General features: G+C 41.5%; 1 protein-coding gene across 1 annotated transcript in view; it reads right to left on the minus strand.

Moving 5' to 3' along the window:
• Nucleotides 1-13,741: 13,741 nt before the first annotated feature.
• FDX1 (ferredoxin 1) overlaps nucleotides 13,742-15,703 on the minus strand; it is a 31,847-nt gene continuing 29,885 nt past the window's right edge. The window contains exon 4 of the mRNA XM_088458527.1: nucleotides 13,742-14,682. Coding sequence (XP_088314653.1) covers nucleotides 14,568-14,682 — 115 coding nt within the window. The 3' untranslated portion in view covers nucleotides 13,742-14,567. The remainder of the gene's footprint in view (nucleotides 14,683-15,703) is intronic.

Here is a 15,703-nt window from a genome sequence, read left to right on the forward strand (position 1 = left end):
CCAGGACCTGGATGGTCCACAGATATTGTGTATGCTGTCTGTAAGCCAGAGTGGCAAAACTGACTTCATGTTGGCTGTAAAGTGTCTACTAAGCTGCAGTGAATAAACGGTCCACTGTTTTACCGTACTACTGGATGTGTTTCTTCCCGCCTTGTGACAAAAGGGATACCATTACCCATTGTGTTGTCTTGTTTTTATATTTTTCTTATAGGTGGACTACAAGCACCAGCTGGCCCTTAATGTCCGGCATGCTGTTCCATAAGTGCCATCATTCTGGGGCATGCTGGGACTTGTAGACCTTCTGTAAAGAACAAGGTACTAAGCCTTGGAGAGAGATAAAATGGATGGAGCTAAAGTACCAGCCAGTCAGCTCCTGTAATTTTTTAAACACAGCCTGTTATCTTTCTCCAAGACTTAGTATATAGACCCCAAAATTATTTCACTATTTAATGATTTATTACCCACATAGCCCAAAGCCCAGTGGGTGTGTGGAAGAGCCCTGGGTTTCAGCCCAGGGCTTGTTGTCCCTCGGCAGGAAGACCCCATTTTTTTGGAGTCCCGACTTTCTGCAGGATTCCAGGCCTAGGCTAATCTGTTTGGGGCTGGTTGCCATCATGGCGGGGGGACCCCACTATGTGTGTAACCCTGTTGTAGTGCATCAGACCCCCGGTTTGTTTTGGGGAAATATGGGTAACCCCAGGCTATTTTTTCCCCCAATTTTCCAGTGCTATCCCAGGTTCAGAGGTGTAGGACTGATACCGATTTGGTGGTGACCCCACACAATTTTGTGTTTCAAATTAACCATTTATTTTATTAACATATATCAGTATGACCTGTGCTGTGCTTTCAGCCCGCCCACAAAGGTGGAGCTGGTCAGCGAGGAATAGGAAGTAGACAGGTAGGGGCTTATATGCAATTCATAACATGCAAGATCTGACAGTCCTGGGATTATGACATTTTGTCTCGATTTGAGACCTGGCTTCAGCTGGAGAAACTGAAAGATGCCTTGGTCCAACTCGGTACCCCCAAGTTCAGGTGTGTTCAGTTTTCTCAAAAACTTAACTGCTCATCTACAGCCCTTACTGATCACTTGGAAACTTTAATAATTTCTTTAAACACTTTCGGGGCCTATTCATCAACACTAAAATAACGTTTTTAAGGACATTTTCCTTAAATAACATTATTTTGGTATTCATGAACAGACTTAACACAGGAGATATCACAGATATCTCCTTGCTAAGTTCCCCTGCGTTAATTTCCACACTCCCCATACATTAGTATGGGGATGTTGAAATTGTGGTATTCATCAAATTCCGAAAATTATAAATTTTCGGAATTTGATGCAGTTACTATTCGCCACTGTGAGGTGGCGAATAGCAGAATCCACTTACCTGTATCAGCGTGTGCAGGTCCCCCGACGAGTCCCTCCGGCGCTCTGCTCCGTCCTCAGGCTCCGGAGGCTGGTCTGTCATGTGTGCTCCCCAGCAGAGCACAAGAAAGTTTAGAAAAAGAAAAAAAATATATATATTTTTTCGAATCTGTCATGTGGTCTGCTGGGAAACCACATGACAGACCAGCAGGACGGAGCCGGAGGCTGCTGCGCGGACAGGCAAGTTGGGGGGGGGGAAGGTGAACGGAGGGGGGAGGGGGTAGGGGGGGTACGAAACTTAACTCATCTGTAGGCAGTGCTGCGCATGCGCTGGTTTTACAGATGTAACAGCGCATGCGCAACACTGTTTCCAGATGCGATAAGGTAGTGTAGGCAGGGAAAAGTATCTATTTCCCGAAAAGCTGTCATCGCAAAAATGACAGCTTTTCGGAATAGATACTTATGGAGAGGTGGAATGATGAATTCCACCTATAATTAGCTAGAACTCCATGAGAGTTCTAAAGCTAATTATCTCCATTGAATTTTTACGTTTAATGAATAGGCCCCATAGTTGCCAACTCTCCCTGAGTGTCAGGGAGACTCCCTGAAATAGTAGCAATCTCCCTGAAGAGTCTAGCAATCTCCCCGATTTCACCTTACTCTAATTATGAAGCTGTTATATGTCAATAAAAACAGAGATATATACACTCAAACGGGATCATTAGTATCATTTCCCTGCATTGGTTATAAGACACAATGATCCCTGTGGCTACATGCATTTTCTGAAAAGTATCGGTGTGTTTTCATCAACAAGTAGATCTTACTAACTGCTTTGGGGCTCATGTACATTGGACGTAAGTAAATTCTATGACACGCCTCTCAGATGTAGGACATGCCCACTTTACCGCTGCGCTCATAGGTGTTGCTTTAACAATCTCCCTGAAATGCTTTTTCAAAAGTAGGCAGTATGGTTAAACAGCTGAACAAAGATCTAGGGGTAAATGTAATATCCTGCGGACTTCAAGCATCGGCAAGTTCCGTGCAAAAGACTGCCAGATGTTTTAAAGCGGCAGTCATTTAAAATGAAAGGTTGATTTTGCCTTTTAAATGACTGCTACTTTAAAACATCAGCCACAGACAATTTTGATCTGCAGTCACACAGCAATATCTGTTTGATGCAGTGGCATCTTTCTAATGGGTGTAAGGTGTACAGTGCACACAGGCCCTTGGGTCCAGGGGGGCCCACACCACACACCCTGCACCCATAGTAAATTATACTTACCTTTCCGCAGATTCCGGTGTGCTGCTCGGACATGTCGGACCGACGCTGCAGAGCAGCAAAAAAATCATTGTGAAATGGCGTTAGCCATTTTCCCGGTGACTCGCACATGCGCAGAAAAGATGTCCCCGGGAAAAAGGCGAGGGCACCATTTTCCCAGAGACCATGCGCAGTAGATGAAGCCAGAATCTACTGCGCTGACAGAGAGGAGGGGGCCAAGCGGAGGTTGCACACGGGCCCCCTCCTTTCTTAAAACGCCCCTGGTTTGATGCATGTCTCTACTTGACATTTCAAGGATGGTAATCTTTCCATGTACATTTCCTGATACATTTAAGAGAACATGTGACACAAATCAACTAGATTTCAGCGAAACAGTCAAGACATCCTTGTGACTGGGACCATGCAAATCTGTGTTAGTTCCAGCACTTACTAACAAGTGTGTGCAAGAAATAGTCTGGTTTGCCTCTGATCAGTAATGTAAGTACAACTTGGTGGTCTTGAATCTGTCTAAATTGCTCATTAAAAATAAAATAAAACAAAATACATTCCTTATCTAACATAACACCGCTTATATTTAATGTATGCTCACATGATAAAAAGTTGTTCTGTAGCAAAGAGCTCCAAGGCTCAGCTGGTCCCTCGGAATGGTTCATTAAGCAAAATGGGAATATTGCAGTCATATATTCAAATGAATTTATATTTTTATAATATATATTATATATTGTTTCCAAGTCTAAAAATGGGTACCTAATGTGGGCCCTTTACAGGTCTGGTGTGTTTTCTCTACAATCACAATATTGACAGTCATTATGCAAACACCATAATATCGATACGTACGTGTCGACATGTTCAGAATGTCTAAATTCACGTTGCTGACTTGATACTATAATGTAGCATTTTGCATGCAATATACACAGAACATAGGCATGCTGCATATCATTATAATCGTCATAAGCTGCTCGTGCATTATATTTGCATCACTTTGTGATTAAGACAAAGTGAAAAAGCAGCCCTAGGCGAAATGCGCGTCGGCGTTCCCTGAATACTGCCAGTCACCGCACAATTGTATGCGGACAATCTGTCAATTCAATACTGCTAACAATGGTATGTATATGTTAATCTCCCCAGTGGCAGTGACGCTAGTGGGAGATATAGGGAGGAATTGTATATCAGGATGAAAATATCTCTGATCATACAGCGGACTGAGGCTAATTAGTAAGACTATCCAAATGTATGGTGGTCTCATTAAACTGTTTGGAGAACAGTACAGTACTATACCTGAATACAATATAACATCTAAACTAGGATAAACTAGAAACATATTAGTGTACTGTAGATGACTCTGAACCTGCTCATGTTTGTGAACACACAATGGATGGATCAGAAGCTGGACTAGTGTATTACTCCACAGTCTCCCTGTCTCTCTAGATCTCATAGTAGTGGAGAGGATTTTAGAGCTAGGGGCAACACTAACAATCCCTCAGTAAAACAGTCTATGTCTAATAATTGCCAGAATCACCGGAATAGTAACAATTGTTACAAATTGATATCAATATTGTTACAACTGAAGCAGACATAGAATGATAAATACCTAATAAGTATTGTCAACTACTGGGTAACATTTATAAGAAAGAAATAAACATTGAGATAATCTACTGAATACAAATGGTGACATACACCAACTGAATTATTATTATCTGGTTATATACCATTTAATAAGAGGATTTAATGGACCGGCAGCAACAGGAAGTTTTTTTTTTTAACCACTTATTTCATATAAACTTGTTCACATTCTTTTCTAAACTATGTGTTTTTACATAATATTTTGCCATATGTTAAGAATAAAGGTTATATTTTACAGATACTTCAGAGAGTAACATATATAAGATAAATTTTTGACCTAAGACGTTCACTGGACCTAAAGTCTTGTCTTGTTTCTGGAAGTGAAAGGATACTGCATGTACACAAGATGGTCTAGGGGGCAGCTCCAGGAATTTACTGCAAGAGGTATCACAAATGTATACTCTAAATACATTACTCAGTGTTGTAGGTCTTCAAGTGGAAATTCTGTAGATTCGGACGTTTGTCTCCTCATTAGACTGAATATAACATTTAAAAAAAAAAAAAAAAAAAAAAGGAAATTTCCAATGTGTCAGACCCCTGTATTTCTGTTGTAAACACAAAGGAGAAAGTGTGTTGATGTATAACTCCCCCACAGGCTGAAAGTACATACCCCACTCACAGAAAGGAATGGAAAGTAGCTCCGTAAAAGGTATTTTTATTGCAGTGTTTGTTATTGTGGAGTGGGTGACATCCACACGGTCTTGGGGGTACATTTGAGGCTGCTTTTGCACAGTTTGGTTGACGCTCCCAGCTCTCTTATATTGAAAATATTAAGTATCTCTGGAGTTTAGGAAGAGGAATAACTGAATATTTTATCAGTGCAGGATCATAATAGTGTTTTATGTCTGTATGGTGCTGACCTTTTGACTGTCGACGTTATTGTCCACTACACGACTAAATCCCCTTTATGCTGTACCCAAGTCCAATGCTAGTTAAGACCTAACTAGTCTGATTTTAAGAAAATACTGCTAAAACGTACAAGTGCTAAGCATGTTAGCAAGATTATGAATCCCATAAGCTGCAGAAAGGCAGATTCAAATTAAGGTTTGTGGGGATCCCAGGCTAACTAACTTGGGGGGCCCCTATAAATAAATTTGTTGAAAGCAAATGATAAGAATTTGAACTTCTGCGAGCTGGATGACGAGGCTGCAGTCCAGTTGCAATGATGTTTGATGCAAAACACTGTCCAGGCTCCCATGCAGCCCAGGGGCAAATACAGGATATCTACATAGGGGTTTCCAAATATTAGATTTTTACAAAAATAAAGCAAAACACAATGTCTGACACAATCAGCAACAAAGGACACTCTTTTTGTGAGGATTTGTTTGAGTCCCTTGTTTATGTATTATGTACATATTCAAATGGAATCTGAAATGCCTGTATACATAACATGTATTTTCTAAATCCAAAATGAAAACATGACAATATCCACTGCTTTTCTTTCACATGCCTCCATGTCTTCTAGCTTTTCTCAAGTCCTCTTTCATGCTAGTTTTTCTCTCATGTGACCCCCCTGCCCATCCACTTTTACCTCACATGTCTCTCTGCCTACCAGCTTTTCCCTCTCCGGTCCCTCTGCCTCCACTGCCAACCAGATTTTCCCTCATGTACCCCTTGCCCAACAGCTTTTTACTCTCACATACCCCTATGCCCAACTGTTTTTGCCTTGACATAACTCCTGCATGCCAGCATTTACATTGCATGTCCTTCTGCCCACCAAATCTTTTCACACATGTCCCTCTGCCTCCAAGTTTACCTAGCATGCCCCTTGGTCACCATTTTTCACTAACATTCACTCCTGCCCATCAGCTTTTCCCTACTATGACCTCCTACACACCAGCTTTTCCCCAACATGCACTCCTGCCCATTAGCTTTTCCCTACCATGCCCTCCTACACACCAGCTTTCCCAACATGCACTCCTGCCCACCTGCTTTTCAGCAGCATGCCCCCCTGTGCACCCCATATAGCCATTCTACTTACCAGAATCTCACTGTCACTACTCAGGACCCACCTGCCTATCTGCACACTGTGATGTACTCCTGCTGCAATCACATGACCTTAATGAGCAAGCCCAAGCAGCAGAAAGAACCAACCCTGCTACTCTGTCATCACTGCATCATTGCGGTGTAGCCGTTGGGCCAGTTATCTCTTTAATTTAATAATCTGAATGTGTGGGGACACCCATATTTGCCATACTGGCAATCTGGCACTACAGAAGGGGCTCTTGAAAATAAGACAGACTACAGAATGTGTGTGAGAAAATAATCATGGATAATTGTACACTATGGGGTAAATTTACTAAGAATCGTATCTGTCGGAGTACACACGTTGGGCATCGCAGGGACACGGATGAGTTTGCTTAAAACAAACTCATAAATTTACTAAGAATCGTGTTTGAAACACGCTGCTCAGGAGGGAGTCTATTTTTAACTTCTATTTTGTCCCGAGTTTGCTCACATTACGATCGTGTTAGTAGACATGATTCTTGGTAAATGCCGGTGTTATATTCCGGTCTATGGAAAATGCTTGCGAACTTGGCCGGTGGTGTATTTACGTCTATTTGTTTTTCCATCAGTGTTTTTCAGAGATTTGTGTTTTATCACCCGTGTTTGCGTTTAGTAAATCTCTGTGGGCCATATTCAATTCCAGGCGAAAAGTCCCGTACTTTTCGCATGCCGCACTTTGCCTACTTTGATTATTTTAGCTGCGATAAGTTTTCGTGCGCACCCCCACTATTCAATTCCAAAGGATGCGAAAACGCATCCCGGCAAAACTAAAACATGCAAAAAGTGCTCAGTTTTGGGGAAATCAGCCTGACACCCCCCAAAAGATCAAACAGAAAATGGCAGCTGCTCATATCAATCTGGCAGGACCCATCAGGTGCATGAAAGGGAGGGGTCATACCAAGTCAAAATAAGGGGGCGGTTTAACCCCCTAATGTTCCTCAGCACACTGAATAGTACTTGCAACAATACATGGACTATATGGTGATAGAAATTCAGAGATATTAGTTGCATGCATTTGCAAATTCATGGGAAGCTGCTAGGCCACGTCATGGCTTCTCTGTTACTAGCACTCCCTAACAGTAAGGGGCTCACATCCTGAGTGCAGGGCACCCCAAAAAAACATCCAGCCCAGGACATCACACGAAGAAAGAAAGGGTGACAGTGAAGTGTAAAGTATAGATGTGTAAGACTAATTAATAAGTGTTGAAAAAGGGTTAAAATATGTGAAAAAATAACCCCCCAAAAGATGCACTAACATTGGGGATCACTATAAATATCCTCGATTAGCTATTTGTGGTACTTAAGTGCTGTCGATAGCCTCTATATAGCGTCTTTGTGGTGAAGAATAGCATTTAGCAGTTTTTTTTTTTGAGAAAATAACTAGTCCCATCAAATTTGGGGTACATGAAAATGGGTGTAAGCATGGTTAAAAATTGCTAAAGTGAAGTTTTAAAAAAACTTAAAAAAACGCACCTTCAGCAATTACCTGCAATCAAAAAAAACACCTCCCTCATACTTGCAGACCCCCAAAAGCTTATTTCGCTCGTTTTTAAGTTTGTACCCCAACTTTGAACTTTTTCGTCCCCTTTTTCAAAATAATTTTTTGGGGTGTTCATTTTTTTTTTTTTGATGCAGTTTACCTTTAGGGGGCTGTCCCAAGGGTGTAGGGTGGTTCCCCCACCTTTGCACCCCAAATCCGCAATCCTGCACTTTTTTCGACACCTATTCATAGGCGAAACTATTTTGCCTATTACATTGCGTTTTCACGCCGGCGAAAACGCTTTGGAATTGAATACGGAGGAAAGTGTCCCACTGGCGAAAAGTCACAATTGGCGATACTTTTTCGCGGATTCAGACTTATCGTGGCTAATTGAATACAGCCTTGTGTTTGAAAAACAGGGCACACATGCCCGTGAATGGCATGTAGCGTTTCTTAGTAAATTTACTCCTAGTAAATCTATCGATATTACCCATTTATTAACAATATGCTAGAGTATGCAAAATTCAGTTTGCTCTAGTGACCAAAATTCTGACAAATATATTTATAAACTATAGCTCCTGCTGCAACAACTTTCTATAGAAACCCAACAGCACACTCTTGTGGTTACATTTGGCAATGCATATAAAATAAACAAAGTAAATGTTTCCCTACAAATCACCAGGACACGAAAATTACAACACCTGACATGACACAGAAACAGACAAATCTCAGGTGCACAACTCCAAATTATTAATGATATATATATAAATGCAATAAAATTTTGCAATCAATAGAGGTTTTTAGCATAATCATGGCCAAGCTTATGGGCCTACCCACCAATATCCAGGTAACCTCTTTCGGGTAGGTCCCTAACATACCAAGGTTCAAATCCAGAGCGCAGGACCCCCAAAAAAATGCCCCAGCCAAGCTGCCCCAGGGCACCAGCATAGTAAGAAAAGTGCAGTGTAAAGAGATAGTTAAGAGCAGCTACAGCTGCATATAAGGAATGAAAATAAAAAAAGGTGAAGTACATATATATTGAACACACAGTGAAGGGTTAAAATGTGTTATAATGGAAAATGTGTTATAATGCGGTGCCCTGAGACAAACCAGCCAATGCAATCCAGGGGGACCACGCCCCAAAAATGAACCAAAATTGCACTACAGTATATAACTTGTAGGACTTACCTAGAATTGTGCCTAATACAGTGTGCATATACATTACCATACTCCATGCTTTTAAACCAATAAGGTAGGGTGCTAATCCAGAATGTGGGCGTCTCCTTTCCCTCAGAAGTGCAGTAAAGCACATTTAATGGAGCATATGGGAAAGATTTCTGGGCTGCACAACCTGACTATATATATTAAGGGAGGTGCTACCTGATGAGACTAATTGCAGACACAGAAACAGACAAATCTCAGGTGCACAACTCCAAATTATTAGTAATATATAAATGCAATAAAATTTTGCAATCAATAGAGGTTTTTAGTATAATCATGGCCAAGCTTATGGGCTTACCCACCAATTCATTTTTCATGGTTCATTTTTGGGGCGTGGGTCCCCCTGGATTGCATTGGCTGGTTTGTCTCAGGGCACTGCATTATAACACATTTTAACCCTTCACTGTGTGTTTAATATATATGTACTTCACCTTTTTTAGTTTCATTCCTTATATGCAGCTGTAGCTGCTCTTAACTATCTCCTTACACTGCACTTTTCTTACTATGCTGGTGCTCTGGGGCATTTTTTGGGGGGTCCTGCGCTCTGGATTTGAACCTTGGTATGTTAGGGACCTACCCGAAAGAGGTTACCTGGATATTGGTGGGTAGGCCCATAAGCTTGGCCATGATTATGCTAAAAACCTCTATTGATTGCAAAATGTTATTGCATTTATATATTATTAATAATTTGGAGTTGTGCACCTGAGATTTGTCTGTTTCTGTGTCTGCAATTAGTCTCATCAGGTAGCACCTCCCTTAATATATAGAGTCAGGTTGTGCAGCCCAGAAATCTTTCCCATAAACACCTGACATGAATAATGCAGAAACATCAACCTGACCAACTTCGTCCAAGAGATATTTGTCTGCTCCTACACTGAGCACTGACAGAATTAACCACAAGTGCCAAATTATTTGATATAAAACATTAAATTTACACCAAATATAATATAAAAAGGTATTGTCCAGTTTTGTTTGTTCCCCACACACAGTTTACAGATGCATTCTATAAGGAAAGCAAGGTTACAGCTGGCATAGTCATTATGCCATTTATCACTGGGTGAACAGACGATATAGTTTGAAAATCAATTATTTTAATGATTTAAGTTACTTATATATAAAACTAAATAAGATCACTAACTAATTAGAGAAAGACCCTTTCCACTAACGAGCTGCATGATGCGCGGAAAAGCTGACTAAGGGGCCTATTGATTTATTGAAATTATGCCTTACTACTTTTATGTATCAGAAAGCCCAAAAACTTAAAAAAAAAAAAAAGTTTTTGCAAGTTAGAATACAGTGGTAGGTGTTATATAGTAGTTAAATGATTTACTAAATTAAAAAAAAAAAAAAAAAAAATATGAAATAATTATACTGATTTATTTCTGCTGACACTAACCTTAATGGTAACTAAATTTCAAGGAAAAACCGTATACTTTACGGTCATGACCAGCATTAATTTTTTTTTTAAAACGGGGTTATTGCTGGGAGTAACCCCATTAGTATATAGTGAAAAGTGAAACTAAGTTGTATTGCTGGTGAAATTGCCCTTGATAAATAGGCTGTACATATATTGCAGTTTTTCTTTTTTGCGCTACCAGTGAAATTTCTGCTGGGTATAATAGTAACAATTTTGCGCTTTTCAGAATTAGGTTAAGAATCCAATAAAAATGTTTTTATCTTAATTCTAGTAAATAATAACCCAATGAGATCTCTATAATGTTGCCAGGTAACATAACTAGTCAGCCCTTTCCCACAGACTATTTACAGCTCAATCATAAGCATGATGTGAATTAATCCACCAATCTGTAATCTTTCTCCCTGATAAGTAGCAACCAGGGATGGATTGGAGCTAAATATTGGGCCTGGCATTCACTCTATGCGCGCGCTGTAGGATAAAGGGGGTGTGGTTGCGTTATGCCACATCTTAAGCAGGGTACATACTACACCATGTGTACCCAGCACATTGCCGGTGACGGGAACCTGCAAGCAGCAAGTGCATACACACTTGTCGATGCCGGGTCTGACGGGGGGAAGGGGAGCAGGATGTTGTTAGCGACATCCTTCGCTGCCCTGCAATAGTATGCATATCATGGGTACGCACTAGTTGTAGATTATGTACCGATATGTCGCTCCGATCCACAGGATCGGACGATACATGGTCTAGTGTGTACCCAGCTTAAGCACGCCGGAAGAGCAGAACGCTGGGAGGCGGATCTGCTTAGCAGGCCTCCTGGTGGCCGGCCGTGGTAGTGACTATGGTTTTTATTCTATCTGACCATTCACAAAAAGTAGTGGTGGGACAGCCAAGCTGAGCGACAATGAAAGCCAGGGAGAGAGGGAGACTGCAATATATACAGTATATGTAATATAGACTCAAAGTAATATCATTAGTGCACCTCCCTGCGGTGGCTTTACAGGTGAGCCTGGAGCAAAACTTCAGTAAACTAGTCAAATTAAATTAAAGGCTGCAGCATGAACTCACTAAAACAGATACTGGATTGTCAGCCTCCCCAGGGCCACAACTAGGGGGGGGGGGGGGCTGGAGGTGCATGTGCTCCCGGCGTCAGTGTCCTCCAGCCCGGCGCTGCAGAGAGGCTCCAAGCCGGACGCCCGCTGAGATGTTATTACCAGCGGGCGCCCGGCTCCTTCTCTGCAGTGACACGGTGTAGCCGGAGCCGGAGTTCTCTCCTGAACTCCAGCTTCCGGCTCTCCCCACGGCACTATGGGAGAGACATCATGATGTCTCCCCCATAGTTCCGATGAGCAGCCGGGCGGACCGGACGCGACGCTGGATGCAGGGTTCAAGGTATTTTTTTTTTTAATAAACTGCACTACATGGGCATTATTATGGGGGCATGGACATTACCACAGGGGCATTACTATGGGGGCATGGCCAATACAGGGGCATTACTGTATAGGCACTATAGGGGCATGGGCACTACAGGGGCTTTACCTCAGAGGCATTACTATGGGGGCATGAGTACTACAGGGGCATTACTGTATGGGCACTACAGGGGCATTATTATGGTGGCATGGGCACTACAGGGATATTACTATGGGGGCATGGGCACTACAGGGGCATTATTATGGGGGCATGAGCATTTCCACAGGGGCATTACTATGGGGGCATAAGCACTACAGAGGCATTACCACAGGTACATTACTGTGGGGGCACTACAGGGGCATTACTATGGGAGCATTGGCACTACAAGGGCATTGCTATGAAAGCATGGGCTCTACAGGGGCATTAATATGGGAGCATGGGCACTACAGGGGCATTACTGTATGGTGGGCACTACAGGGGCATTACTGTATGGTGGGCAATACTATGGGGGCATTACAATATGGGCACTACTACAGGGGCATTACTATATGGGCTCTACTACAGGGGCATTACTATATGGGCTCTACTACATGGGGCATTACCTCAGGGGGCATTACTATAGGGGCACTGATGCAGGGGGGAATTACCAGGGGGGGGCGCCAAATTACTGTCTTGCCCCTGGTGACAAAAATCCTAGTTTCGGCCCTGGCCTCCCAAACAGCAGCCATTAGAAGACAGAAGTACAAAAAGAAAAGAACAGACAGAATTGCCCCAGCTCATCATGATCTCATTATAGAACACTTAGAAAACCATGTTCTTGTAGTGTTTTTCTAATCTTCCCATTGGGCATCTCAGTTTTGGCATCACTGCATCGGATGACACTTTTGGATTACGCACAGCTGAACGTAAATGGAGTATTGAGGAGCCTGGCTTGCTGGTGTGCCATCAGTCATCTTTATCACCAGCATGTGCTTACATATGCCCTAGACTAGGTGCCAAGTTACGGTTTCTATCAGTTTTATAGGACACACGTCCTCACTGAACGCTGCCTAAGGCAGATCACCCCATCTCACCCCAGTTACGCCTCTTCGGTGGGAAGTGCAGAAGTGAAACAAATGCAAGGGACTGATTAGCCCGTACTCGCGAGCTCCCATTTCTGGCGCATGCGCAGCGTGAAGTCATGCAAGATACTCTCCGCAAACGAGCGTGCTTCAGCCTCTTAGGCATCATTTCTGTACTTCAATCCATAGACTCTTAAGTTGTTTCAACAAGGTTTGTTTGTAAAATGAAATGTAATAAAGCTTTTCCCAGTTCCAACGTACTCCGTGGATAATGTGCATATCAGATACACTGGCCTTATAATCACATCTAATACATTTCTAGGGTTTAGTATATTGAAATAGATTTGTATATTATTTTACCTTCTTCCTCACTATTTAACTAATTGTATTGTTGCAACATGTTGTCGTTCTTTATATATACTTACGTTTATCTTTAGTAAGATATAGTCAAACATATATAATAAATTCACATTTAATAAATTAATATACTAGTGAATTTTGTTGTCAATTACTGTGTCTGGGTAATTCTGGGAGCCCTTGCCTCTCTATTGCGGTATGACAGAAGACGAAGAGAACAGTTTAGATGAAAGATTCGCCTCTGCGTCCCATAACCACCTGAACAACAAACTTGTGAGTATCTTTACTAAGAATGAGAAGCCAACTATACACCTATGGGTGCTACAACCATGCCCTGTAATAGAGCTCACATCTCCTGGGGCACATAGCCACTCATGTAGCCTTCAGTATACCAAAGTGCTGGTAATAATTCCAGGTAAGGGCTTTAAAAGGTCTTTCTAGGACTCCGGTGATCTGCTCCCAAAGACATTTCCTCAATAAGTGAAAAAAAAAAACCTCAACACTGTTTTATTGAAAATTATTTATTTAATGGATTGACAATTCTATAAGCAGTGTAGTATTATATTCCCATACTCCACACTGGTGTAGTGTTTATGGTTATTAAATAAAATTAAATTCACAATAGAAATTACCTATAATTATTGTGCTTAGAAGTGACAAGCAAACTGTAAAATACACTTCTCTCATGCTCGGCTGTACGCTCACAGCTCTGGTGTCCACATGGTTTTGTGAAGAAAGTTTTTGGACAACAGGTGAAAAAAAAAATGAATAAATCCACTCTGAGGAGATTTATCCAATCTTCTCAAGAGGACCAGTGGATGTGTTACCCATAGCAGCCAATCGGAATCTACCTATCATGTTTTAGAATGTAATAGATATATGATAGCTATAATCTGATTGGTTGCTATGGGTAACAACTGTACTTCTCTTCTTTAGACGGTTTGTTAAATCGTCCCCTAATGATACAAGTCGAACTTGGTCCTGACATGTTTCCCCCAAGCAAATCTACCACAAGTATCTCAGTATGTCATACACAGATCTCCAGCAACATTTGATATGGAAGAACTTCACCCTCTATAGTCTGAGATCATGCATTTTAACCAAGGAACCAAAACACTGTGTGTTTGGTGGAGTTTATGTACCGTACACATGTAAAAATAGGTTTGTCAAGAAGGTTTTGGCTTCATTAAAAAAAAAAATTGAGATAACAAAAATATACTTCAAGGTAAATTTAAAAATACACTTCATAAACTGGTGCTCCATAGGATAAAAGTTAGTTGGTACATAAAACTACTCTATAAAAGAAAATTCCAAATGTTAATAGGCAGCTTCATATTTGGCTTATTTCAAGAGTTTTTCCCCATATCCATCGCTTGTCGGACATCTGCAACGGCCTCGGGGACTCTGACGGTCATTCCATTCATGAACGGCCGCAGGCAAATTTGGCAGCCCAATCTCGACCTAGGATGGGATAAAAAGGAAAGTTTACTGTATAGGCACCCACATCAGTCACACATGTTGTACCTTTATAACATATTGTGTGAGAGATTCAGGTGTATTGTTTATTTTATGCTCAACTTATGCTATTGCTCAGTCTCCATCGAGAATTTATATGGAACTGGTAGTTTTCTCCTAGGTAGGACGGGCACAATGGGAGAGTATCAGTGAAAGCAGCTATAGTCCTCACACTGATAGAACAGCACTGAGATGTTGTCTTGTCTTTATCGTAACAATACTAGACTGGTAATTTCTGGTGCCGGGAACGATACATTTCATTAGTTATGGGGAATTCTCTTTCTGTGCAGCGCTGGCTGACGCAGATTCGTCCTTCGCTTGCGGTCTCCCACTTTCACAAGCAAAACCAGCACAATGTCCCAGGGCAGTTCCCAGATTTATGTAGGTATAGGGGTGTTGCTTTTTCACAGATATGTGCCTTGAAACTTGCAGGGGCCTAATAATTACTACACAATATAAAAAAAAAAAAATCATCACACACTGCGCACCACACTGTAAGGTGCTGCCAACAGGACAAAAATGAGAACCCTTCTTATTTGATATGCCACCATGCTTCTGACGAAGGATTATATCCGAAACGCGATAAGCATAAGGTGGTTGTACTCATTGACTTTGTTGGTGGTGTCCGTTCTTCGTATATCCAGCTCTTGGAGATTGAGGGTCCCGTGGAATCGGGTCCCAATACATCTGGGTAATCAATAAAAACGGGAGGATAGACGGACCCCAATTAATCACGTGTTGTGTGAGTGTGATATATTAATACATTTTATCCATTTTCCTGGCAATATTGCACTATTTTTTCTGTTCTTTTCTCCCTTGAATTACCTATTCGCTTATTTGGAGTGAAATGAAAGAAAATAAATTAAAAAAGCTGGGAACTTTTGGAAAGTGATTGACCTCATTACAAAAGGAAAGTACATTTCTTTTGCTTGACAAATCTCTATAAGACTGTTTCTTGCGCCAATAC

The sequence above is a fragment of the Taudactylus pleione genome, unplaced genomic scaffold (assembly GCF_031769625.1).
Source record: "Taudactylus pleione unplaced genomic scaffold, aTauple2 ptg000842l, whole genome shotgun sequence".
Lineage (NCBI taxonomy): Eukaryota > Metazoa > Chordata > Amphibia > Anura > Myobatrachidae > Taudactylus > Taudactylus pleione.